The sequence below is a fragment of the Phytophthora sojae genome (genome assembly GCF_000149755.1).
Source record: "Phytophthora sojae unplaced genomic scaffold PHYSOscaffold_6, whole genome shotgun sequence".
NCBI classification, from domain to species: Eukaryota; Oomycota; class Peronosporomycetes; order Peronosporales; family Peronosporaceae; genus Phytophthora; species Phytophthora sojae.
The window spans coordinates 3,103,032-3,129,347 of NW_009258120.1; the positions used below are offsets into that span (position 1 = coordinate 3,103,032).

A 26,316-nucleotide genomic window follows, 5' to 3' on the forward strand; every position below is an offset into this window, starting at 1 on the left:
AGCACGGACTAGGGCACGCCGTGCTCATTTCGCGCGCCAGCAGCACCAACCGCGCGTCAACTCAAGCGCTCCAGCTGGACGCTTCGTCATACGTGATAAACGCCACTAATACCCAGCGCATTATATTATAGTTCCCGTGTAGAATACCGGCATACACTTCCAGTGCCAAGCAGCTCCATTCTGCGCTAACCCTGCCTTTCGCTATGAAATGGAGCCCGCCAGCAAAATGTCTGCGACAAAGTGCGCCCTTGCCCGTGGTGCCTGTCTCCGCCAAGCGCTTAAAACAGTATCTAACTCATTAGTAATAATCGAATGCATACTTATCACATGTGTTTCCTCTAAATACGAATCCATCTACTAACATAGTGTCCAAATGATGTTTAAATGTACTGACATACGCACCCAAACCCGCATCTTTGCGCCCAGGGCTAGGCTACGTTCGAACGCCTTCTTCATTCAAGGGCATAAAGGCTGGGCGACTCAAGACGACGCGTGCAGCATTTTACATTTGCGTCGGCGCCGCTCAATTCGCTCCACGCCGCTGGAACCTACAGAGCCTATTATCCTACAGTACTATCCAGCCAGCCTTAGATGAAGACCGCCCGGCTGCGCTGCGGCCAGCAGTATGACCGGCAGATCTCGCTGACGCTGCGCGCGCTGCAGTTCGCCACGTGCGCGGTGGCGCTGGCGCTCGTGGCCGCCAGCTTCGAGGCGCGCAAGATCACGCTGCACGTCGAGGGCGGCGCGCCGCAGGAGGTGACCGTGTACTACGGCGGGCCGGCCGTCAACTTCGTGCTCGTCGTGTCGTTCGCCGCCGTGCTGTACGGCGGCTTCTTCCTGCTGCTGGTCTTCGGGCTGCGCTGCGCCAGCATGCCCGCGCCCTGGAGCTTCGGCGTGGACGCCGTCTTCACCATGCTCTTCATGAGCGCCGGCTGCGCGCTGGCCGCGTGCGACTACGTGCGCTACTGCGACGCGCTGGGCGGCGTGGTGCGCTGCGCGCTGCTGGCGTCGGCCGCAGCGCTGTGCTTCATGGCCTTCGTGAGCTTCCTGCTGAGCGTGGCGTGGGGCGCCTGGATGCGCAACACGTGGGTCAAGCCCCCGGCGAAGGACCCGCTGCGCCAGGTCACGCGCAAGGAGCTCAACACGGACCCGGTGCTGGCCGAGATGGAGCTGGACGTCGAGCGCGCCGCCACGTACGACTCCAGCACGTACATCCAGGACGGCTTCAGACGGGCATGAGCGAGCGAGACTCAAGCGTGTAAATATGACGAGGAAGCGAGCGAGATAGGGTGAAGAAGAACTTTCTTAGGACGAAGTACCATAATGCCAATAACAGACAGACAGCTTCAACTGCACGCGGGGCGTTCGCTCCCATGGCCGGACACGCTATTAGATGGGATGCCGCCACGCAGGACTCCCCAAGACGCGTCCGCTCGATATCGAAGCGGTCGGTTCGCCCTGCATGATGCAGAGAGAAGGCTGGATGGCCAGGATGTTTGCTGTCGTGCGTGCGTGCTCACATACCACTCGGGAATCGCTGGCGTACAGGTGCAAGATGGCGTGACGCTCGGTCTCCGTTGACACCCGTGGGACGGCAGTCATGCCGCGTGATCGACCGCTGCCTCGGCTCACAGCTTGGGTGTGTTGTGCCAGCTTGATGGAGAGGTAAATGGAGCTTCGGCGCTGTCAAGTAGCGATGTGAGCGCGGACGGGCGGTCGCGGCGGCTCCAGCTCATGCCCCTTGAGGCGCTTTGCAGGGGTCACTTCGGATCCTGCGCTCGAGGAAACGCTATTTGAATATGACGAAGGCTCCGGGCAAATCGAGGCTACGCGGCGCTAAGCTGCGCTCCCGACAGCGCATGAAGGCGATGACGGTGGGCTTTGGCGTGGCGATGGCCTTCACGCTGGCACTTTTATCCATTGTGAGCACTTCACCGGATCCGACAGCTACCAACGGCGTCGACCACGTCACGCGGCACCTGCGCGAGTTCTTAACCGACCAGAGCACCCACGGACCTGCCGACGCTGCAATGGAAGCTCAAGCGCGACGCGACCAGAAGCCAAGCCCGCCTGATGCTACGGCGCGGGAGGCACAAGCTCGACGCGACCAGAAGCCGAACCCACCGCTCGCCGCAGTGATGGAGGCGCAGGCTCGGCGGGACCAAAAGCCTTCCATTATGACGATGGAGTCCGAGCTCCGCGTTGCCGGCACGGAATCAATCACCCCAGCGCCGGCTAAGGCCGTGACTGACAGCCACGCTCGCACTACAACTACCAAGAGCGCCATGGAGGCCCTTCCACCCCGACACGAGGAGCGACACGACTGGGAGCCTTCACCCGATGCAATCGCCCATGCAGAAGCGAAGGCTGAGAAGGCAGAAGAGATCGCCCTGGCGGCGCTCGAGGCAGCAATGAAGGCCGAGAAGCGTGCTGAAGCTGCTGAAGAAGCTGCGGAGATAGCCATCATCGCTCAAGTTGGCTACATGATCGAAGACGCACGGAGAGGAGAGCAGATCGCGATGTTTGGCGAGACGGAAGACAGCGACAACAGTGAAGACAGTAAGGGCAGCAAGGACAATGTCGAGACTGTAATGGGGAGGCGTTCTTGGTAAACTCATTAGCTTACGAGAGCTGACACGACTAGCAGCAATTCATCGACAGTAATAGTGCCCACTTCAACATGTACCATGACATTCGGTACGTTTGGTCATGAAGAGCTGTTGTTATTTTGTAAGAAGCTGGAATGAGAATCATACTCTGGTTTGCTAAAGCTACCAAGTTGGTACCAACATGCACGCGTGTGATACACTTTTGTACTCACAAAGTACTGGACAGTTCGATCCCTTAGCTTCCAGCCCTCCGCCTCTTGATCGATTGCGAGAAACACCAGTGGCAAGCCTACACATCATTCATATTATTCTTGAGCCATTGCTGAGTACCTCTCGGGCATCGCTGGATAGCGTCGTGAATCTCGCGTCGGGTGTTTTCCTCTTGAAATTGCGTATGCATTAGAATCCACCACACAACATTTCGATCGTTGTTTTGCAGTGCCTTCAGTACAAGGTCTCCCCGGTCCTTTTCAGCCACCCACCAAGCTACCTCGATGTATCTATATTCCACAACCAACAACGTTGCTGTTGGCAAGTCAAGCGATGGACCCTGTTCAACGAGCCACCGCATTACCGGGACATTCTTGTGTTTCGCAGCAATCTTGGCCACCTCAAGCAAATGTACTGCAACCCCGTGCTCCGTCAACCAACGAACGGCGTCTAGCCGGCCATTTTCAGCTGCTGGCTCAAGCAGACCCGGACCCGTAACTTCAAACCCATTCTCATAAAACCACTGCAGCAGTTTAACGTCGCCACGACCAACAGCGCTACCAATCGGAGCTGTCGAACGCAGCTCGACTCCAAATTGGTGGACCCAGTCTAGAATGGCAATGTTGCCTTCAGAACATGCAATCCACGCTAAACAGCGCAAAAAACCTTGAACGAAACGAGACCGCGGCCTGAAAACAGTCTGCAGCATCTTCAATTGTTCATCACTCGCTGGATTCGAGCGTCGACCACCAAAGTGACACTTTACGTGGATATCTCGAGCTGAATCTTTCACATTGCTTGGAAATCCTTCCGTCCGGTGTTCAATTAGATACAAAATAATGTCGAGGTGCCCTTCAGCAGCAGCGAAGTACAATGCGTCCTTCGTGCACTTCGGGGCGATTTTCATGCAACCACTGGACAATCTCAAGATGACCATTTTCAGCTGCTCGATCCATCGCCTCGGGGCCAAATGTACTCGGGCAATTCCTATGATTCCATATAAGAACCCCCCAATGTCCAAACCGCGCAGCGTGAGTCGATGCCCGTCTGGAGCACGGTGCTCATGTAGCCATGTGACAACGTCCAAGTGACCATTTCCTGCAGCGCAATCTGTATCGGAGTGGTCAAACACGTTGGGTAAGTGTTCGTGCACCCATTTTAACACGTGCAAATGACCCCCGCAAACGTAACATTCATGAATGGTACAGAGAGCTGATAGTTCATATGCACATTCTCATAAAACCACTCGATCAGTTCCAGATGACCATTACTGGCCGCTGGATACAGCGCTCGTTGAGAAATGCAGCCATGTCGAACTTGGTACAGCCATTCCACTACCCGTTTCCGGCAGCTCCGTCCACCCCAATTGTCGTACTCGGAAGAAGGTTGATCGAATGCAGCCATTTCAACATGTCAAGGTGTCCATTCTTAGCGGCCCCGTCAGCGGCATGAGCTGAGCACGTTTCTTCGTTGACCTTGTGCAGCCACTGCGCCATGGCGAGGTGTCCGTTCGCAACAGCTTGGTTCATCGAGCTGCCGTACCTTTGATACTCATGGAGCCACTGCACCACGGCTAGATGTCCGTGTCTAACCGCCAGACCTACTGCCATGGACACATCGTGCTCATACAACCTGGTCTCGGTCAAGGAAATTCGACTCAGCCTTTCCAATCTGCCGATGTCGGTGCCCCGCTTAAATAACCACTTGACAACTTCAAAGTGCCCGTGAGATGCAACAAATTCTCAAAATCCGCCTTCCATGGGCCTCGACCATCCTGCCGATTCGTCATCCAGCGCAGGACATGGATATATCCTCCTTGTGCTGTAGCACGCAACGCCTCCTTCCAATTGGGTGTCGTGTGTGACAGAAAATATTCCAGAGTGAATTCGAGCGTCCCTCCCTGGCATGCAGCATTCAACGCTTTCTGGGGGAACAGAGGACCTAAGTAAGCATCAATAGAGTCTACCAATACCACTTGAAGAAGACAACCCGCTTGAGCTGGAAACCAATGGTGGCAGACGAACTGGGCGGCGGCGTGCAGGAGCGATTTCGGCTTCATCGCTGCGCCGATTCGGAACTGATGGTCCGATAGCATTGCCGATAGGGCTGAAGACATTAATCTTTCTGTTGAATGCATCCATCGACCCCGAAGACATAGGGCATTTTTGCCTCTTCATACCCATTTCTGAGTTCACTTCGTTAATTTAACTCGAAGCTCGAGCTATCAGACCAGTATTTTTCCAAGTTGTACTTAGTCCTGCTAAATATGACTTCGTGGGCTCAATAATACTGACTAAAAACCTGGCTAACGTGGCGGACATGTGGTGGGTACTTGACTTTATGAGCAGCCAGGAACAACCAAGCAACTTCGCGTTTCGTATTGCTCGATTGATGGGTACTTAACGAAATCAAAAGATGCCAATCGGAAAATCCTAAACATGCATTATCTACCGCCTGGATGGCTTCACGGCCAATGAACTACTTCTAGCCGGTCTATGTTGGATGCTACTTCGAAGTATTTCTCGAAGCTCTGGGTCTAAAATTTGAAATCCGATGTCGTAAAAGTGCACGAACAGGCGCTGATAACACAGCTGAAGTCCAAACTGGTTGGCCTCAACCAAGACTGCGTGGTGTCCTTTACTAGCAGCGGCTCAGCTTCAATTGATCATAAGTGGCTTGATTCGAGCGTCCGTTTCATCTGTAAAACCGGGATCATATTGACACGAAATAATACTTCGTGCATATCGTTTGCGAACCAGCATTTTCGCGTACACTTAGCTGAGTGAAACGCGGTAAGTAATAGGTCAATATTTGCATAAGTAAAGATGACCAGTCATCACTTGACAACTTTCATAACCACGCAGAAGTGCTGGCCGTTGAAGTGGTAGCGTCAAAACTTTGGTTGAAGCTTCAAGGCTAACACTTCAGCTAAGCTAAGCTAAACAAACAATTCATTTCAGAATCTACGCGAGCCTTCACGCCGACTCTCGGTTCGTGTGCCAACACTGGCTACAAGCGAAAGGGGACTGCCTTCTGCAGCTAGAAGAATCTGCTGGGTCCAAGTCGGCAAAAACAAAAAGCATCAACTGCGTCTTCCCTTTGAACTGGATGATCTCAGTGCGTAAATGTAAACACTAGTACAATACAATGAGAGCGGCGAAGCTATAGGGTAGAATCGAAGAGAATAATTCAACAGTGTCTACGAATTGGAACCAAATTCTGAAAACCCAATGTCCAACAAAAGTACCGCAATTCTTTCAAGCTCGTCAAGTACTTATCAATCAAACAGGTCTCGGGTCCAATCTGACGAAAGACGCTTGGCGACGAAAGTTGGTGCCTCGACGCACAAACTATTTTTCCAGAAGCTATGCCAGCCTCATCGCAGTGGATATGGCCGTCGCCAGCTAAGGTAGTCCGCGGCAGCTGTCTGCGTGGCTCATTGCCCCATATCGAACGCCTTATCGACGACTATGCGGTCGAGCTAGACCAGAACGTTCTCCTCGCAGCATGCGAACGTGGTGCCCCACTGCCCATTCTCGAGTACAATATCAAGCGGACGACACCCAAGTGGAGGGATGTGGCGGAAGTTGCCACCAAAGGTGGACACTTGCACGCTTCAGGTGGATGATGGACCGCCAAGACGGCCGAGGGCCGTGGGGGTCGGACCTTAATTGGTGTGTTGAAGGTAAGGGAGGTTAGAAAAGGAAGACCACTGAGAAGAGTCGACAGCGCCGGAGACTCGAGTCCTTTGAGGAAGGTATATTTGAGAATGAGAACACACTTGGAGCAGGGGCTCCGTACGGACATGGATAGGGGCATTCCCCTTGGAGACGTGAGGCTAGATCTCTAACCTATCTACACTTGTTGCCTGGACAGAATGAGCACTCGCAATGACATATATCACCTCATTGGTAACATATTGTAGTTGTGTGGCCCATCACACGGCCAACAGCCGGGTGTCCGAGCTGCTGGACGTGCGGCCGGTGGCAGGGGCAAGTCAGCGGGCTGGAGCCACCGACCAACGCTGGAAGTGGGCGATTGAAGTTGAAGCAGCGTGACTGCCGAAGATCGCAGGAGGGACGACGTGTGAAGGCGAGTCAAGGTGGAAGCATGCCAGGAGGCGAGGCGACGCCAGCGGAGCGAACGTGAGGACAAGAAGTGTCGAGTCGACAAGAAGGGGGAGAGGTCCAAGTAGGATAGGAAGGGCGCTGTAGCTAGAGTTAGTATAGGCGACGGAGGGGCTACGGTAGATAGGTGGGAGGCGAGCGGCGGCCGTGTCGACTCGACCCTCAGTTAAGATTTGTTGCGGGACGTGCAGCGAGTTGAGACTAATACATTGATTTGCGCCGGAAGCACGGGTTGCTGACCTTCGTACTGCGGCGGAGGGCGTCGGCGAGGAGTCGAGCAGTAAGGGAGAGGTAAGCTGAGGTAGAGCTCGCACATGATGAGGGCAGTGGACAAGTAGAGCGACGGGACCGTCGAGAGAGACTACGGGGGTTGTGGCGGAGCGCCTCGACCGAGGGACAAAGGGTCCACGTGTACCTACGGGTGAAGGACACCTGCGTCCGTTGCATGTAACCGGGCTAGTTGCGGGGAGCAGGCGGCGGGGCTACCCGACCGTCGGTGCCGATAACCCTTCCTCCCAGTCATCTCTATCCGTCACGAGGTGGCGGCCAGTAGCTGTCTGGTTGACCACTGTAAGAACTGCCTCGTGCTGATGCCACCGCGGCTAACCCGCTACCTAGGTGCCGAGGTCTGCAATCGATGACGGCTGGCTGACGACCTGTAATGGATGGGGCAGGGAGGTTGGCGCTAGCTACAATATCACCGCTGAGTAATGCTTGCAAGGTTTTCCTACTTGCTACACTCCCCCTCAAGCATAACGTCGAAGGTGAAGCATGGTACTCGGGTACTTGGGAACTGCACTGTGGCAGAGTGGTGGCAAGATCGCAATCTGCCACTCGAGCTCGTACTCACTACACATCGTGATAAGCCTGGTTGATGAAGTCAACGGCTCGCAGCTCATTTGCTGCTCCTTGAAATGCATCGCTTGTAGACCGTAGCTGTTTCGATTCTGCCTTTGGCGCTGCGATATCAGAAACTTGTCCACGCGGTCTTGGTGGTGCTAGCTCGGCATCGGGCTGCCCATCGGTTGATTCGGTGTTAGCCGAGGGTTTTTCACTGGTGGCTGGGGCTCTGCTCTTGAGGCTCCGCCGTTGGTATCCCTTGTCGGGATCTGATGATGCCTTATCTTCGGATGGTTGCCTGGAGTCCAGGACCTGGGCGCTACGGGTGCAACACGTCTTAGTTATCGCCTCCCGCAGAATTTCGTATTCCGCAGGTTATCAATTGGTTCTGGGGTCGTCACTGATGGGCTGGTATTCGCTCCGCCGGGACTTGTTGTTCTTGCTTCCTTGTCGGTATCGATGTCGGATAGCAAGCCTGGACGTTACGGGTGCAACACGCTATCGTTGTCACACGCCGTAGATTCTCGTACGTCGCAGGTAGTGAAGGTGTCACGAGTACTCGTCGGCACTAAGCTCGTAGTCCGCACTGCCGGAGTCGTATGACGAAACTTCTCCAGTAGTTGACGTAGGTTGGGCTCATAACCTAAAGGAGGTTAGAAAAGGAAGACCACTGAGAAGAGTCGACAGCGCCGGAGACTCGAGTCCTTTGAGGAAGGTATATTTGAGAAGGTATATTTGATACTTGCAACAGAAGGCGCTGCTGCACATGGTCACACGGAGCTGCTCAAGTGGCTGCACACTCGAGGTTTATCTTCCCCTGTTGCTCTGCATCGAGCTGCTGCAAATGGCCATCTTGAAATCGTGCAATGGCTGCACGAACACACCAACGCTGATTCATCACGTGCAATGTCGGATGCTGCCAGTAATGTGCATTTCGAAGTGGTGCAATGGCTGTTTCACAACCTCAACAATACGAGTACCGACAAGTCATCCGCGATGGAGAGTGCATCGTGAAAAGGGCATCTCCGCATCATCCGGTGGCTTCACCAGCGCGTGAGCTGTTTGGAGTGTGTACTCCAAGGGTTATGAATGAAGCAGTAGGTGGAGGTCATGCCGACGTGGTTTTATGGCTGTTTGATCGATGCCACAAGGGATGCTCCGGATCCGCTGCATGGGATGCGCAATGAATGGAGATTTGGAAATGCTTCAGTGGTTGGACACGCATTTCAACGATCAACTTACTTCGATGGAAACATGTGCAGCGGCCTCGGGGGGCCGCCCAGAAGTAATAAAGTGGTTGCATGAACACCAAACGGATGGGAACCCGGGGACAGCATTGGATCCCGCAAATAGCCACCTCCAAGTCCTGCAGTGGTTGCATAACCACCGCCGAGAAGAAGGATGTACACCACGCGCAATGAATCGGGCTGTGAAAAATGGGCACCTGGACGTTGTGAAATGGCTACATGAAAATCTATCTGCAAGTTGCAGCGATTCGGCCATGCGTAAGGCAGCCGCTAATGGGCATTTGGAAGTGGTCAAGTGTCTAAATGAGAACGGAATTGGCGACTGCAATGGGAGTTTGCTGGCTGCTGCGTGGGCAGCGAGGCCTTTTACCTTGCGCAACATACAAGTCAACGTGGTTCTCATTGGGGACTCGGATCTGCCAGTAGACAAGGGCGTCTGCAAGTGCTTCTTGTGCTGGTACAAAACTTCTATCGAACTGGCAGGAGAATCAATTTGGGCGCTCGTATTGCGGTATGCGAGTGTTTCCAGAATACTTTGCACGAATCATCGGACCAGTGTGCATCCTCAGCTACTTTAGCGTGGCTCGAAGTGTTAAAATGTTTGGAGCAATTCCACGCCGGTGGGTTCCTGACGTTCGTATGCATAATGCTCGCTCAAGCTTTGGAAGGAGGGTACGCGATGATGGCTTGACAATTCTTCAGTCGTCACAATGAGCAGGAAAAGCGCGAGTATCTTGCGGCTGCAGATCAGGAGCCTCATATTATTCTGGTGAGGGGTGAGGTGGTTGGTCGAGAATGGAACTCCGTTAGACGTATCTACCGCTATCAAACTCGGCACAAAACGCAGTTACGACTGCTACGTTGAGGCGGCCTGGTGGCTGTCAGAAATGGATCGTGTGACGCTCGTGGTGAACGGACTGGAACAAAAGAAATACTTCAAATTGCTGTTGTGGGTGCTTGAAAATACCGATTTCAAGGAAGATGGCTCTCGTGTCACGATTCGCAACACTATCAGTAAAGCCCCGACGGTCGCAGCTCAGTTGCTTTTTGAAAATCTCACGAAGCCTGACGTTGGTAAATGGTGTTTCTAGGTAATTGCTTGGTGGCTGGTCGAAAACATTCTAAAGGCTTAAGACACTACACAAGGATAAAGTGGTGTGGTAGATTCGAATGTATAAGAATTTTGGCGACAATATCACACAAAGTAGTATCCGCGACGCCATTTAGAGGCTTGTAAATCGGGCGGTCCTGGCGGTACCTTTGAAACGCGACTCTGTATCTTGAGCCAAGATTCTTGTTTCGTGGTGGATCACTTTGGATCTTGCGCTGGAGGAACCAGTAGCTGAAGATGCCGAGATGCAGCGCGGGAAGGCGGTGGCGATGGTGTTGGGGCTGGCGTTGGCTTTCGCGCTGGGGATTTTATCGATCGCGCTGAGTTCGACAGCTAGTGAAGGCGTCGGCCAAGTGACACGACACTTGCGCGCGTACTGGGTAGACGAGAGCCAACATGGACGTGCCGGCATCGACATGGAGGCACTGGCGCGGCGCGACCAAAAACCGAGTCCGCCCGGGGTTATGGCGATGGAGTCCCAGCTTGGCGCTGCTACGAGTTTCATAGAAACCCTTTCACCCAACGAGAAACCGGACGAGAGTGACGACAGCAAGGAAAGTGTGGACCACAAGGAGGAAACCCCCCAGCGTCCATGGGGAAGAACCTCGTGTGTGAAAACCCAGGAACATCAGCGCTTGCGACTCGTGATTGACGGGTATTCGGTATCGGCGCTGTGATAGCTCAGTTGCTTTTTCTTCTTCTTCTCAATCTTTGCAGTGGATAGTGGGTGTCCGATGCCTGAAACGCGGTCATGGTAAGCTACAGTGTTGGCTACAGCTCGTTGGCCTAAAATGAGTACAAGATACCAACTTAAAAATCTCGACAAATGGCAGTGCTGGTCCACCCCCACTTTTTTTTTTAAATTCATATAGACCTAGCTGAATCTTCAATATGACACTACATGTAGAAAGTTTGAACACTCACTTAATGATAACCTCGTGCTGGTAAGCCAGCGATTAGCACTTCTTCAACATTGCTTACGTTGTTTCGTGAATTTGCATTCTGTATTGCAACTTTACTGTAGATAGATTGATGAAGCAGCTTGGAATAGACTACAGTATCCTAGGCGCTGTCAGCCGCAGGTGTTGTGGTGGGTTGTCCATAATATGTTCAGGCTACGGACAGGGATCTTTTTCGAGTTGGTAGGCCAAAGCCGTCAACGAGAAGTCGTTGGTTGGTTGTTGGAGCATAGGTATACTGTACTGTAGATCTGAATTTGGTCAAGATTGCCTCAACTACCGGTAGTGCGGTGGCTAATTCAACATTTCTTTTGGCTGCAAACGAGTGATATAATACATAACCACTTACTTTATGTATAATACCCGGGTAGGCATTTTTGGTTAATACATTTTCTGAAGTTCTCTGGTGCTTCAAGCATCAACAGGACCCAAACTGGATTACGGACACGTCTCGATGCCCCATAAGATGGAGCCACTTCACCACAGCCAGGTGAACCTTGAACACCATGGGTCAAGCGTACGCTACCAATGTCACCGGTTCGCTGACTATAAAGCCACTGCACGACAGCCAAGTGCTCGTTCTCAGCTGCCATTATTATAGCTGCTCTGCATTCACCACGGCGAGTGCACACGCGAGCAGTTGACTTTCCCAGCCAGTACCTAGTGTTCCAGTCGGTGTGTTGCTTCACAACCTCTAAATGCCCATGAGCAGCAGCGACTTCCAAGGCGCGTTCAAAATCTGACCTCCATGGACCCCGGTCATCTTGACAAGTGGTGATCCAGCGCAAGCCATGATCCACATAGATGTCATGCGCGACAGAAGATACTCGAGCGTTTGCTCGGATACGCCTCTCTTGAATGCGACATTATTAAATGCTTCCTGGCATGGACGTGGTAACAGAAGCATCTCGATTGAGTGTACATGTACTATGTGAGGGAAGTTGAAGCCACTAAGCCAGTGTTGGTTTAGAAACTGATTGCAGTGTACATTGACTTCATCGCTGCCAAATCTAAAATGAAGGAGCCTTGGGCTTAAACATAACACTTCACCGAACCATGGTTTAGACATTATCCATTAATCCAAGTGAAATGTATGCTGCGTTTCAACTAATTGGCTTGGTCAGAACATTGACAAAATTGAATTTCAGTTGCGCACACAATGTGGGTCGTGTATTGGAATTCTGCCCTGCCAGCAGGAGGTTGGCTTCCACATGTAATACATAACATTGACGACAACTTGAGTGGGAGTTTGAGCCACGAGGTTCTCAGTGTGGCTTGCGAGGATGGGGCCTCCGAACACACTTTGTAGTGCCTCTTCAAAAACTCGGCACCCGTTTGGAAGGAGGCAGTGCAAGTCGCCGCTCGAGCCGAACACATACATGGGAGAATGGGCGTGGAGACGGACGAGGACCTAATAGAGAGTCCAAGCGTCATCTAGCAGAAAACAAAATATAAATTGCCGAAACGGTATGTAGCACGTTATTTGTGTCCGTGAATGGCATCACAACAAGCAACGTCTTCAGAGTTTAGATAATGGTTTCAAGTTGACGCTGCGCACGAGTTTAAATGAAGTTTACGAAGTCGGAAGTCCGTACACATTACTCATTACTCGAAAGTCCGCGAAATGTACTCAAAAGTAAGGGACCCCTCATTTGATCTGCTAGTGATAGAGCAGAAAACTTACACACGCGTTTGCAAACAGCACTAACTGTAAGTAAGTGTGTTGTGAAAATCACTAACATGTTTGCAGTTGTAACTTACAACCAATGGCTGCATTAAATGGCGATGATACGGTCGATCTTGTTGCTAGACAGACCCCTACGACAAAAAATATAGTACAATATACTTTACTTTAGTGAATTTCGGATTTGTCCCGACTGGGATGAATAGACCGATGTCACTCCGCGAGTTCTTAACCTTTTGGAGCGTTCAATAGCTTAAACGAAGCATAAGACACGCCGCTTTCGATTGATGCAGTTAAATCGCGATTCGTACTTAGGTTCGTAAGCATCTTTTCGTTTGAAACCGTCTCAAAACGAAAGACCTGAGCCAAACATTCACAGCTTAGGATCAGCGTTGCGTAAATAAAAATTGCAATAAAACTAGTGATAAAATTGGGGTCAACAACTACAATTAGAAAATTGGCTGCAATGATTTTATTGTAGGATAAGGAAGCTTTCTCCCAACTTGGCATTCCTTGCGCTTCTCTGTCATTGCATCTATCCAATCAGGACAAGTTCTTCAATGAATTTAGCCAATCACGATCGATTCGTGTGTATCCCAACATTTTCCCAATTATTTTGGGAATTTACAGTCTTGCTAGAATAATGTCCAATACAAAAGTTTAGTGTAATTGTTGCATTACTCATATTTGACCGCAAATTCCCAATACAAATCATGATTGTATCGTTGGTGGCTGTGACTCGTCTGCTTTCTCTCCTCTCCCATTTGAAAAGATGCAGCGGGCGCCGAGAGGGCTTGACATCCCGCAAGGGACAGCAGGGCAGGAGGCAGCGGCGATGAAGTGCTTCAGCGAATTCTTATCTCTTGCTAACATGAATGACGAGTCAATTGCTAGTATTGCGAAGTCGCTGTCTATTCCTGATGCTCTACCAAGTCAAAACTTTTACTCTTTGCTAACCGCCTTCTTCATTTTCTTGCAAACTAAGCCAAGTGCTCGAGGAGGCCGTCTTGCTATGGCTACTGCTGTGAGCTATATGTCCCAAGTTGTGAACCTGCTCCGAGAGCGGTACCCTCTGTACTTGTCAGACAGCCAGCGAATTGCGAAAATACGCGACAAAATGGGTTCAACTATTGAGGAGCGAAATTTGCTAACTGGCGTGCAGACTGGTGAAGCTCCAGGCTGCACGCTCAGCGACTTGCGTGTTCTGGTGCAGGAAACTGCGATTAAGGGGGTTGGCTCAGGTTATAAGAGTTTACATGACGCTGCTGTATTAACGTTAATGTGGCACACGTTTGGTCGAGCGATCGATACCTGTTTTGCTAGGAAGAGCCAGCTATCTATGGCGGCATCGGGAGAGCTCTTTCTGCATCTAGCTCGAATCAAGACTTCGGTGGTTCAAGGCATCTCAATTTACAAGGCCGCGACTCACTGGGAGCAGTGTATGCTGCACGGCCTCGGAATGCTGTTCGTTGGAGCGTCGGAGCCTCCAGCTATGTGTTCCCGCTAGTGCCGCACGCGGCGGCATCGGATTTGCCAGGGGAGAAGACCTACAGCCAAGACGAAGCTATACTCTACTGGGAGAACCTTGAAGAGAAAGCTGAACCAAGGAACGAGCCACCAACAAAGCGCGTGAGAGGAAGGCCCAACGTGTCCAAGTATATTAACGACGTCATCACCATGGTCTGCGAGCGCCAAGCCCAGGCCTCTGCCCCGCTGCCCCCGACGCTCACCGCAAGGCTGAGCAGCGACTCCTTGCGCCGCGGCTCCGCAGCGTATACAAACGCCTCACCGCAGCTTGCGATCCAGTGGATCTCGACCCGGGGAGCTTGGCTGCTAGACTCACTCACGAAGGCGTTCGCGTACGTGGGTACCACGACACGCGAGGACCAGAGTGTCGGCAAAGTCCTCGCTGGATACCGAGACCCGCACCTGCCATGCGTCACGCCCACGATTGCCACCTTGAGCGAGCTTCTTCCTGCGCTCGAGTACGCCCAGCTGCTAACCCTGCGCGGCCAGCTCTTCAAGAACGTCAGCGGCTTCACGGACACCACGCTCAACGTTGACGCCTTAGTCCTGGATGAGGCGCTCGCGTCCCTGCTCATCCATCTTGACGACGTCGCGACGGCAGTCCAGCAGGAGCAGGCTGCCACAGGCTTCACATCGCATTACCTGTACTGCTTTCACGAAGCTCTGGACGCAGCCAACGTAGCGCTGGGAGCTCGGCTCTCGCTGGACACGTGCATTGGTTGGGGTCGGCAGCTTCGCACGGCTTGGCAAACGGAGAACTTCGGACAGCTGGGTGAACGCAGCAATGGAAACACCACCATACTTGCCGCAACCGTCACCCAGATGCTATCGTCCATCGCAGCAATGCAGCGCACACTTCAGAAGCTCGTCGCGGCCCACGAGAGCAAGGCCACCAGCGCTGACGGTCCTGCTCCTTGTCGCTGTGCTGGCCAGGCCCCGCAGGCGAGCACTGACACCGTCGTTGAAGCGCACTCTCTTGCTGGCTGCTTCTACAACTGGTACACACTGGAGCTGTGGCACACGGCAACCCAAAAGAAACAACAGTTTGTTCGCTCTGACCTCAAGGCAGGCGTCAACATCATGATCATAGCAGCAGGGCGAGAGGTAGACGTAACAACGGCGCCACTGGACCGGGACGGCGTCGCGGAAGCAGCGTGTCTGGACGCTAGCGGAAGACTTGGACAAGAAGGTCAACGCTGCGCTTGGGAGTATCGACGGTAAAGGCCGATCCAAAACCGCGGGGTCGCTACGGAAGCGCTGGAGAAAGCTGCGCGCTGACCACCGCTCTGCGTACGACGCGCTCTGCTCAGCATTTATCACCCGCAAAGCGAACGGTGGCATCGTCGACCGCTGCACACCAGCTAGTCACCAATGGAAGCAAAAAGACTTGGAGTCGTAGGATCACGCAGCTTGTATTAACGCTTAATACATTCCTATTCATACAACATGGATAATCGAATTCAAGGCGCAAATGCACACGTCATCGCCATCCCACAACTTAAGCACAGCGCATGGATTCCCGTCAGTCCCGATACAAAGTCACACACAATAGAAAAACGCTCACACACCGTCAGCGAGCGCGCACGACCTCGTGCTTGGCCGACAGCTACCAAAACCGGCAGCATAACACCCGCCCTGCCGGGTTTTGTAGCTGCTTTCGACGGGTCCTTGCGTGGGGCGCGTGGGGCGCGCCTGGGGGCACTCGGGTCTGGGGTGGTCGGCGGGGGAGGCGTGCGGCACGCTCGGAGCGCGCTGTCGTGTTGGAGATGCGGGGCGGAAAGTGTGAAGGCGGAGAAGGCTGCGCAGTCGGCCAAAAATAAAACCTTAAGGTTTTTTCTTGGCTTTGGAGCCGATAAACCAGTCCATACTGTGTTGAAGTCATTTGGAATCTCACTTATGATTGGCTCTCCTCATTGGGAGCGGCGTTTGGGACCTGGTCGATTAATGTATTGTACAAGACAGTTGACTTGATAACTGTATGTGCGTGGGTAGCCAATCAAATGGTCCATACAGACCCCTATACAAACCACAAGAATACAATTCAATGCCTACATTGTACAATTAAAACTGGTTTGCGGGCTTTGGCCCGCGGTGTTCGCAGTTCGGTCTTTTTTTTACTGTATGCCAAAACCTGCACAGTAGAAAACTTTATTTACTACTAGTAGTACTATGTAGTAATAGCGCTATGCTTGCCGCAGGAGAGAGTTGCGTGAAGACGTTCTTGAATTTTAGCGCTTGCTCTTATTTTTGTACTGTGAAATATCATGCGTCCATTTGCTTTGAATTTGAATTTGTTGCGGTTTAGATGGCTATCTACTCCCAGGATCGCGCTCAGCTGCAATCCCGCCTATAGATGGCGTGCCCGTGCAGACACGCACCTACGGTAGAAGCCCCTACACAACGACCTAATCGGTCGAGTCCTATAGAATATGCATAAATAAACAGTGCTAGCGTCAACACACTACCGCGTAGTGTCAGGATCCACTCTTGGCAACCTTTGTTGTCCAAGTTCATGCCATCGTTGACCCCGTTCTCGTAGCTGGTTTTGTCGATGAAGGAGTCGACGTGACAAGATACCTTGAGTACGTCGAGCCCAGTTACCCCGTCGCGTTTTAATTCCTGTGTTGATGTCATTAAAGAGCGTGCGTCGCTCTCGCTGTGCTGGTTCCTCTTCGATCCGCGAACAGGTATAGTTCCAATACTCTTGAAGTGTTGTCCATGTGCCGAGGAATACCCGAGCATGCAAACTGCTGCCTTGTGCACTTGTGTACGACACTACATTAGCCCATTTTTCGCTGCGTTTTGTCATAGTTGGGTAACGGCGCCACCCTTTAGGAGCGTCATAGACCCCGAGTCCCAGGGTCTATGACGTATCATCTAGCTGATGGCGAACCCGTGCCCACCACGCGGGCACTCTGGTTTCACCCGTATTCAGGTCGTGCCAATCAAACACGGGGTGTATAAGCGTTGACTTCTCTGCTTCGATATTCGTCCACTCCGGTAGTAGCCACTCAACCTTGAAGCTTTGTTCCAGAACCTGGCCCCAAAGTGGAATAGTCCGCCTTGCATGCTTGGGTGCGTGTTCTCCTCTCGCCAGCACCCCGATGAGAATTGTTCGTGGGTTCCGTGTGAAAACCGCACTTAATGGTTGATGATGATGTTGCTGTAGGATGGAGTGTCCTGTTCGCATACGCAGTTCTCCTGACGGTACTTTTACCACCCAAACGCAGCCTATGGATTCCAGCAGCATGTGGCCTTCACTTCCGCGGTACGTCGCTACCCAGTAAACCGGCGAATCGATTAACAGTTGATTCTCATACAAATTCTTGAACCTGTTCCACCAGTCAGCCGTGTTGGGATTGTATACGTCGTCGATCCACCAACTCGAAATATCACCAGACGGAGCTAGATACACCAGACCAGGAAACGCATCGTACCGAATGCCCTGTCGGAATGTGGCAGCTGCCCATCCCGGGGTCCACTGGGCTAGATGTGCCTGGAACAGGCCAACATGCGAGTGGCATCGCTGTACAACATCTAGCAGCGAAACCGGTAGTAGACAGCCAGCGACATCACTTCGGTGCAGCTCATGCTGTACCACCTCGACGAATCGCCCGTCTCGACAAAGTTGCTTAGGGCTTCCCAGCCAGTCCATCCATTGCGCGTGAGCCCATAAGCCTTCCGCGAGTTTGACCATGGGCCTCCACTGGACCGCCCCATCAGTTCCTCTTGGCGCCCATAATTCTCGCTGCCCCGTACCAGCGGCCTCAGCAGTAGCGTGGCCGATCGCCGGAAGAAAGATATGTTGATCCGGAAGCCAGCTCTCTTTGTCGACATCATAATATAGGGAGTTGAGAAGGGCTTGCATTTGAGTGACCTCGATACACATCGGTAGCCCGAGTCCAAAACGATGATCCTGAGTATCAGTGGTTATATGCGGGTCCTCACCATCACCGACTTCAGCGCAGCGTACGCAATGAGCGGACCACCTGTCGTCAAAACGGTGCTTCACCGCGTTCGTGTGGAGAACATTCCCCCGTGTCCGCCAGTAGAATCTTCGCAATGAAGCCGTCCAATTGTCACTGTATATCATGCTCACTTCATCTGGAGCGAGGGTTTGCCTAGTTTCGTGTTTCATTTGCTGCTTGCTAACCCAGCGTCGGCGATAATCCTCAGCGGCACGGGTCTGTAGGTACAGCAGAGTGTTGCCGAAAACAAGTTTACCATTCTCATCAAGTATCATGTAGGAGTCGTAGTCAATCCAGTCTGAGTACGATGCTAGCATTTGTTGCATGTGACTCGCTTTGGCTGCCGCATCAACACTTGCAAGCGCCTGCCGTCGATGGCGGACTTGTACGTCTGTCGTAAGCTGATTTTCCTTATGTGATGCTTCCCAGGAGACTGTCATTGAGCCACTTGAACACATAGCTCGGCAAAGTGAACGAACTTCAATGCGATGGACATCTCGATATTTAAGCTGGCGGATTTTCCCCAGTGCAAGAGCTCTTGCTTTTTGAAAAACAGCGATCGCACTTTTGTTATCACAAATCTGCTCCCCGCTGTCACCATACAGGACGATCCCTGCCAATAAGGCGTGAATCTCGCAACGGGTAGATGTGATATCATTGTGGTGGATGCTCAACTGACCAGTCACGGTATGACCGCCTGGAGCCTGGAGAGCACAACCACCTTGTGATGCTGGCGTGTTTGCCGCTACCACACTTCCGTCGCCGACTTGAACGGTAATCGATCTGTCCCCCTCGTTCCAGGCATATTGTACACTGGCGGCACGAAAACTAGACACCGCGTCTTCGGCGATTCGACGGCTATGACATTCCCCCCGTAGACACTGCGGGTGGTGCCAGCGCCTGCAATTCAAACACCACTTCTCTCCGCGATACCGTCCACACTCGGTACATGCTGTAGCCTCCTCCAAAGGGCGACCTCGCAGCAACGTTGCGTCGTATCGTAGCTGACTACGCGCTGCTGCCTCGAGTAAGATGTCACGGTCGTTGACACCACGAACACCTGCAACTTCAGTCGTAGTCCATAGTACTATCCTGTCACTTCCCCGTGCGCTACGTGGCAAGTACGTCGGCGTCACTGGAACACAAACAGCTTCGTATTCATCAACCAGTCTGCGATGAGTGCGCTGATACCAGATATCACTTCCTCTTGGACGTTCATACCACCACCGAATTGGCATTAGCGTTCCGAGCATATTCTTTTTCAAGTCACCAATGTCCCTGTAACCTAGCTCGTGGTGCAAAATCCGCGCTTCCCCCCCTGACATCTGAATGTTCACTGCTACTACCCAGTCCCCCACACCGATTCTCATTTGGTACGGACTGATACCGGCAGGGGCTGGTTCACAACCCACTGGCTCTAGCAGGTTATAGCTCTCGCCCTCCACTAACTGCGATTTCCAGTTTCCGTAGAGCTGGTTGACTTTAAGCTGCTTCGCACGACTCCAATGACCTTTCTCCTCCAGCTGGCGTCTTGTAAGCAGGCGCGTTCCGAGCTCGGCACAGATGTCTCCGACGTAGCGTAGTTTGTAGTTTGAATTCCAGTTAACGGCTATGAGGATTTTGCTGAGAGACGGTGGGGTAATAGTGAGCAGAGGTCGATCATTGGCACGTGCAGACATTGTGGCTGGTGGTGGAGTCCATCGAACTGCACAGCGAAGTGGCGGCTTGAGTTTGGATGCGAACCGTATAATTTGTGCCTCCCACGTTCGAATATGAGCCGGCGGGGAGATAGGAACGCTCAATTGATTTTCCGTGAGGCCTGCATTGCTCTGATAGGCCTCCAGTCTCTATACCAGTACGTGGTACACAGGCAGGCTCGGAGTATTCAAGATTCGCAGGGCTTCCTGTAGCCGATGCACATTCGCCTCACGTTCACAGTTCGCAAGCCCGATCCCATTCAGTTTGTCATAGTAGACGTATCGGGGGGTTGAAAACGGAAGCCGAAGTACGCTTCGAGCAACATGCCGAATAAACGTATCAACCATACCTGCTACAGATATTGCTCCTCCGAGTACCATCCGATACCGCAGTCGTGGAATCCACACACTGTTAACAATATAGCGAAACTGTTCCAGCGATATCTGCAAGCGCTGTAGTCGCGCTGCTTCGTCCGTCAATCGTACCCATACCGGCGAAATAGTGGCTTCCCACAGGTTTCCTCCACCTTGGTAAATACCTAGGTGTTTAAAGCCTTCGTCCGGCGCAACTACTGGGACTGGTCGGGGTACGCTGTAGCCATCATTGAGCTCCACCGCATCGTAGTGCGTATTCATGGGGGCTAAGTACATCATAAAGGACTTGGCTGCACCGAACACGCCTCCCGTACCCATCTTACCCGTGAAAACATTCGTCACTGCACTGCGTGCCTGAATACCTCGATGCGAGGTTGTTACGTCTAGCTGATCGTCAACGAACAATGTGCTGCTAATATCGATGCCGCTCCCCTCATGGTGATGGGTGATGTGAACCGGATCGGGGCACTTCTCGAGTTGATTCTGTAGACAATCCATGTAGCAGGCTATATGGAGGATCGACAAGATAGACCCTTGCCCAATACCAAATTCTCGCGCACCAGTGGAAATCCAACCAAATGCCGTACGAACATCTATTTCTCCGGCGCCTAGAAGATCAATCATAAGCTCCCTCGGTGTATTTGGTACACCAATTCCTCTGTAAATCAGATCCATGCACCACTTGGGGATGCGATCAAAGCACTTGAGGCAATCCTTGGATACCATAATTAACTGCTCTCGGAGTGCCTTGGAGCGCTCAGTCAGAAGTGTGACTAGCAACGCAGCATCGATAACGGTCCGGTCAGTCTGAAAACCGTGCTGCATTCGACTGATTAGGATTCCGGGCTCCACATATCGTTTAAGAACCAAGAAAAGCCGGCGGGCGAGCGCGGATTGAACTGTAATAGGTCGCCGCGGCGGTAGGCCTTTTGCATTATCCAATGTTGGGTCTACATGTGCTGCTTTGGGTAGAAATACCATCTGCTTCCGTCGGAGAATCGCTGGTGCTCTTCCAGACTTGAGGATTAAATCAATAATCTTGCGCTCTCTTGCTCGAATTGTTTCCGGAGCCGCTATCCACATTTCTTGAGAGATTCCGCCATATCCGGGTGCGACGTGCTTTTTCAATTGGCGATCGATGTCTGTCTGCATCTCAGGTGTATACACATATTCCTCCCAGGAATTCCCTGCTTCACGCCAATAATTTGCGAATCGACCTCCGCGCTCGATATCGGGAAGGATCCACTCACGCGCAAACTCTGGTAAAGTACTAGCGTCCTCAGCTGAAAGTGTAGTAAGATAAGGTGGTGGATCAGTTTTTTACCGGGAGGTATCCAATTGTCCAGTAGTTTAATCAATTCCGCCTGCACCTCCTCGCGTTGTTCATTGTACCTAGCACCTCCATCATCTTGGATAACAGCGCTTCGTATCGTCACTGGTGGCGCGTTCTTACCAAGAGTACTGCTGAGAAATCGCTTGAGGCCTCCCTCTGCAAACCAATATTGACGCTGACGCCGAATACGTTCTCGCCTCTGGGTATCCCGCCAATTCCTACGTGATCTCATAATGGCTTTCCAGCGTTTGTGAATGGTGTGTACCCATGCCATCCACTCCTCAGTAGTAGTGGTTTGCGGCTTGTGCGATATTAACGCAATTAGTTCTCTTGCTCCTTTCTCATGAGCACATCCACGTACTAGTCGGTCTGGATGCTAAACCCACTTCGGCCACAATATTCCGTTCCATGGCTGGTCTAACTCGTGAACCTGTACGCCAGGCAACTGGACAAGTCGATCGAGCTGACGTAGCTGTGCAGTACAGCGATTGCTGCGTTTGATGCACACGCCTCGTGCGAGTTTCCTACGAGACTGGTTGGTCACTCCCCATAGATCTTTAGCGCTCTTGTAAAGGCATTGATGTAGGTTCTCGATTGCGTTTTCGAGCCAAGTTTGAATCTCTTCTATAGAACTTCTTTCTGGGTCGATGTCCTCAATCAGTTGAAGCTTTCCTTCACACAGCAACCGACTGGTATTCATGGTGAAATCCTAAGGTGTCTTGGTTCTTGTGTTAACGACATTGATCGGGGTGATGTTTTGAATCGGAGCTGCAATTTGGGCACCGCGCTCACATCGCAGAATAACAAAAGGAGTCCCCACATGATCACTCGAAGTAATACTGTGGAGCCAGATTCCACTACGTGCGACAGCAGATTCATGCTCGGCTGAGATGTAAATGTCGTCGAGGGCTGTTTTGATGTTGCGACGGGCGTAGGTATATCTTGGTGTAACTGGATGCCGCAGCTTGAAAGTGGATACTAAGCCTAAACTGGCCGTCCATGCTGCAAATTTACAACTCATTTCCTTAGCTTCCCTGGTTCATGCGTCCATTTGCTGGATGGCTTACGCTGCTCAATCTGCCGTGGCGGATCTACGTGAACTCACACTATTGGACTGCTACTGCGGGAGTCCCCGTATGCGGCGCTGCAGCAGGGGCGTAGTCAGCCGTCATAACCGCAAATTTTGATTTCATTGCATGAACTCACACTAGCGTTACTGTTATTCATGGTACATACTGCACAGCTTCAAGATGGCGCCAAGACTAACTCAGACACCAGAGGGAGGCATAATCTCGCAGACCACAACAGTGTAATTGTAACCCAAACGTGATTCCTGCGGCAATACCAGCTTTTCCGCGGGGTCCTCTCTCGACATCTTCGTTTATTTTGCGCCACAATGTCTACTTTGTAAGTGAAGCGAGTGCGAGCGCTAAGAGTGCATGCGTCTAATAATACCTGCTCAGACCTGATGCATCCGTTGCAAATGATAGACTTTTATTAGGTGTTTCTGATAATTTTGTCAGCCAGTGCCAGCATTTGTCGAAGGTAATCATAATTTGACTAGATTATTGCAATAGTGCCAGCATTTGGCAAAAGTCCGATTCTGGCGCAGGAGATGCCCCTGGATCGTGTGGATTGCACATATATATTGTGCCTTTCTGTCATTTGTCCGCCTAACCCTTCTAGCCCCAGACCTTATTCTGTATCCTACAGAATAAGCATTAGACTTGATTAAAGTATACTTCAAAACCTGTCAAAGATTTGCTGTTGGAGGCCCTTTCGCATATGCGGTCAAGCGCTGGGTACATTGTGCACAGAACAGCTACGAAAGTGAACAAAACATGCTCAATGTATCCACCATATGCCGAAATGGCGAGCTTCTATTGGTCGTGGCGAGCGTAGAGCACGCTCAAAACCTGCTACATGGTAATACCTTGCAAGGCTGCTAAGGCAGCATACTTCGGCTCCAGCCACCCATCTTCGGCACGTCGCGATAAACGCAGAGGAAGAAATCGCCCTGTTCCTAACTGACGTAGTGAGGAGGAACTGGGCGAATTCTTCCTTGTGCTTGACATTAACGCATCATTAGATTTCTTTAACCCACCTAACAAGCTTGTTACGATTGTCTCTCTAACAACACCAGGGAGCTTGCATGCTCAATAGCCCGTAATGACACGCACTACACACGGTTCCTCTTGTACGAAACAGGACAATATATGATATTCATGCCAACGTCTACTTCTTCCTTTACATGTGCACGCTCTTCAATGTTCGCGCCAGCCGTGGGTCATCTTCGCCATTTTGGCAGCCTCCGCTTTGCTCTGTAGCCTCCGGCACTGCCGCTCCATTCCTGCCGCTTTCATCGGTAGCCTCTGTCCCTTCTTCTGTAATCTCCGGTGTAACCTCATCACGCGGAGAGCATCTTCTGTAGCATCTGTCGTAGCATCTACCGCTTCTTATGTAGTCTCCGGTGTAGCCACACCATGAGGGGCGCTTCTTCTGTAGCCTCTTGAGTAGCCACTGCATCAGCTACAATATAGCGGTAGACCCGGCTGTAGCCGGCTTCGTAGGAACCGATGAGGTTGTGCGCTGACTCCGCAATCGATCTGCCAATCGGGCCACACGCGAGAGCTCATAGCGTCGTCTGGGTCGGATCACCAGGTCTGGTAATCAACATCGCAACGTAGATTCAATATACCACTAGTACAATATTACAGAGCAAAGTACACGCTCTCGCTTACCTGTAGATCACAATGGCGCTCATCATGATCGTCTTCGGCCATGGTCCTTGGCCACTTGGGCGCGCTCGACGGGCCCCAACAAAGCTTGCATTACGAAGTCTTGAACAGCGCAGTTTCGGAATTAAGGAAAGTACGAGTGGCTGACACGCGGCGGTTTTAGGCTTCCACCCGAATTTTCAATCCTGTTGGTGGTTTATACTCGTCCGTCTTTTACCGCGGAATAAACCCCGTTTATCTTCCCATCGCTAATCTAACAGGAAGATGTGCACAATACCGGCTATACAAACATCCATATGCAAAGTTCGAAAGAGAGGACAAGTTTGCTGGATATTATGTCCTGTGACAATGCTTATTCTGTAGGATACATAATACGGGGTTAGAGGGGCTAATCGGGCTTCTTAATCGGGCTGTCTCCTCTTATTTAGAGGACGATATTAATAATTCGGAGGAGGGCCAAGCTAAAAGACTGGATATAGAAAAGTCCAGTGATTTGAAAATCATTTGTGTGTCGTGGGATGGTGAGCGAGCCTCGCTCAGCGAGGTGAGCTCGCTTAGAGCATCTCCAACGGTAGTGCAAAACCCAAGGAATTGCACCAAATATTTGCAAAATTGCAAAAAAAATCATCCCCAAAGGGGAAGTGATAGGGGTTCAGAAGTAGTGCTGAAGTAACACGTTGAAATCGATAGTGCAATTCCCGGATGGCGTAGTGATTATCGGCCTGCTATTCACTACGGCCTGCCAGCTATTGCACGCAAAGTGCCCAAGAATGCACTACCACGACGTACAATCGATTATAAAGCAAAACCAATAATACACTTTTTTATGCAAAGTACTGGACCAGCCTCCATATTTCTTGAGAAGTCGAGAACACTTGGTCAAGCGAAAAAATTGACCTGAAACATGTTACCGGTTCATCACTGGTTTTGACTGGAGCGCCCAAATTAATCAGTGTTTCGAGCTGAGGAGCTGTGTTTATAATTATTCCCTCACAATGTACTCCGCCCGGGTAGAGATGCTCAGCGGAGGCTCTAGTGGTCATTGGTAGTGATAATGACGACCAGAACATTGAGTTAAAGTACTAGCAGTAGCGAGTAACTTCAATTTCCACTACAAACACTGCAATATACGCATGATTTATTACGGCTAGCTAGATCATTTTTCGCGCGCCCGTTTTGCTAAAGCATTGTCATCGCTCGTCGTGGCAACTCTCTTCCTAGGAAAACACCATCGGCAGACATCGTCTTCGATATGTTCCAACACCCACGCCTTCATGCTCGCGTGCGCTTCGTCAACAGCGCCGGAGATTGCACTCTGCGAGAGTTTTTCTTCAAACCTGGTGCGCATCAGCAGCCACCACACCAAACTATGACTCTCGTTGCGGATCGCCTCCAGTACCAGTTGCACACGAACTGACTCAGAATCCCACCACATGACCTCCATGTAGTCAGGATTCATAGTTACTTTTGTCGCAGTAGACAGATCAATAGTGGCTCCATTATCGAGGAGCCACCGCAGTAAGCTCATATTGCCGTTTTCCGACGCCTGTAGGACCAATTGTGGCCCGCTTAACTCGTATCCGTGCTCCCGAAGCCAGCGAGTTGCCCATTTTGGACTGCTAGCTGTAATAAGTCCTGCTCAAACAGCGTGCCATAGTTCTGGTGCAGCCATTTTACCACATTGAGGTCGCCTCTACTTACAGCTCGGCGAATAGGAGCTGTTGTCAGGAGCTTTATCTCGAATTGGTTTAGCCATTCCAAAATGGGTATGTGACCTTGTTCAACTGCGACTTCAGCCAAACACCGGAGACAACCCCGAACAAACGCAGGTGAACGTAGTACAGCTCCCTCAGTTCGCTACCCTCGAATGGGTCCTTCGTCAAGCTTGTAG

The 26,316-nt window shown here is 51.6% G+C and overlaps 10 protein-coding genes across 10 annotated transcripts; 5 read left to right on the top strand and 5 right to left on the bottom strand.

Moving 5' to 3' along the window:
* Window positions 1-591: 591 nt before the first annotated feature.
* PHYSODRAFT_511607 (hypothetical protein) lies at window positions 592-1,239 on the top strand (the record flags this gene model as incomplete). Its single annotated transcript, XM_009532985.1, has 1 exon — window positions 592-1,239. The coding sequence occupies one exon, from the start codon at window positions 592-594 to the stop codon at window positions 1,237-1,239; it is 648 nt and encodes a 215-aa protein (XP_009531280.1).
* Window positions 1,240-1,799: 560 nt separating this feature from the next.
* PHYSODRAFT_335573 (hypothetical protein) lies at window positions 1,800-2,612 on the top strand (the record flags this gene model as incomplete). The annotated part of the gene is made up of 1 exon (XM_009532986.1): window positions 1,800-2,612. One exon carries the CDS (start codon window positions 1,800-1,802, stop codon window positions 2,610-2,612), a length of 813 nt encoding a protein of 270 aa, XP_009531281.1.
* Window positions 2,613-2,898: 286 nt separating this feature from the next.
* On the bottom strand, window positions 2,899-3,528 carry PHYSODRAFT_303245 (hypothetical protein; the record flags this gene model as incomplete). Its single annotated transcript, XM_009532987.1, has 1 exon — window positions 2,899-3,528. The coding sequence occupies one exon, from the start codon at window positions 3,526-3,528 to the stop codon at window positions 2,899-2,901; it is 630 nt and encodes a 209-aa protein (XP_009531282.1).
* A 126-nt stretch (window positions 3,529-3,654) lies between these two features.
* Window positions 3,655-4,878, bottom strand: PHYSODRAFT_514134 (hypothetical protein; the record flags this gene model as incomplete). Its single annotated transcript, XM_009532988.1, has 3 exons — window positions 3,655-3,708; window positions 4,181-4,419; window positions 4,524-4,878. Coding segments are annotated over 3 exons (648 nt in total), but the record flags the coding sequence as incomplete, so codon positions are not given.
* A 3,658-nt stretch (window positions 4,879-8,536) lies between these two features.
* PHYSODRAFT_427265 (hypothetical protein) lies at window positions 8,537-9,344 on the top strand (the record flags this gene model as incomplete). The annotated part of the gene is made up of 2 exons (XM_009532989.1): window positions 8,537-8,789; window positions 9,049-9,344. Coding segments are annotated over 2 exons (549 nt in total), but the record flags the coding sequence as incomplete, so codon positions are not given.
* A 1,045-nt stretch (window positions 9,345-10,389) lies between these two features.
* Window positions 10,390-10,821, top strand: PHYSODRAFT_335574 (hypothetical protein; the record flags this gene model as incomplete). The annotated part of the gene is made up of 1 exon (XM_009532990.1): window positions 10,390-10,821. The coding sequence occupies one exon, from the start codon at window positions 10,390-10,392 to the stop codon at window positions 10,819-10,821; it is 432 nt and encodes a 143-aa protein (XP_009531285.1).
* A 3,643-nt stretch (window positions 10,822-14,464) lies between these two features.
* On the top strand, window positions 14,465-15,535 carry PHYSODRAFT_249406 (hypothetical protein; the record flags this gene model as incomplete). Its single annotated transcript, XM_009532991.1, has 1 exon — window positions 14,465-15,535. The coding sequence occupies one exon, from the start codon at window positions 14,465-14,467 to the stop codon at window positions 15,533-15,535; it is 1,071 nt and encodes a 356-aa protein (XP_009531286.1).
* Window positions 15,536-19,764: 4,229 nt separating this feature from the next.
* PHYSODRAFT_316842 (hypothetical protein) lies at window positions 19,765-21,029 on the bottom strand (the record flags this gene model as incomplete). The annotated part of the gene is made up of 3 exons (XM_009532992.1): window positions 19,765-19,805; window positions 19,844-20,129; window positions 20,151-21,029. 3 exons carry the CDS (start codon window positions 21,027-21,029, stop codon window positions 19,765-19,767), a joined length of 1,206 nt encoding a protein of 401 aa, XP_009531287.1.
* A 120-nt stretch (window positions 21,030-21,149) lies between these two features.
* On the bottom strand, window positions 21,150-21,506 carry PHYSODRAFT_443988 (hypothetical protein; the record flags this gene model as incomplete). Its single annotated transcript, XM_009532993.1, has 1 exon — window positions 21,150-21,506. A coding segment is annotated over one exon (357 nt), but the record flags the coding sequence as incomplete, so codon positions are not given.
* A 4,075-nt stretch (window positions 21,507-25,581) lies between these two features.
* On the bottom strand, window positions 25,582-25,953 carry PHYSODRAFT_303248 (hypothetical protein; the record flags this gene model as incomplete). Its single annotated transcript, XM_009532994.1, has 1 exon — window positions 25,582-25,953. One exon carries the CDS (start codon window positions 25,951-25,953, stop codon window positions 25,582-25,584), a length of 372 nt encoding a protein of 123 aa, XP_009531289.1.
* Window positions 25,954-26,316: the final 363 nt, after the last annotated feature.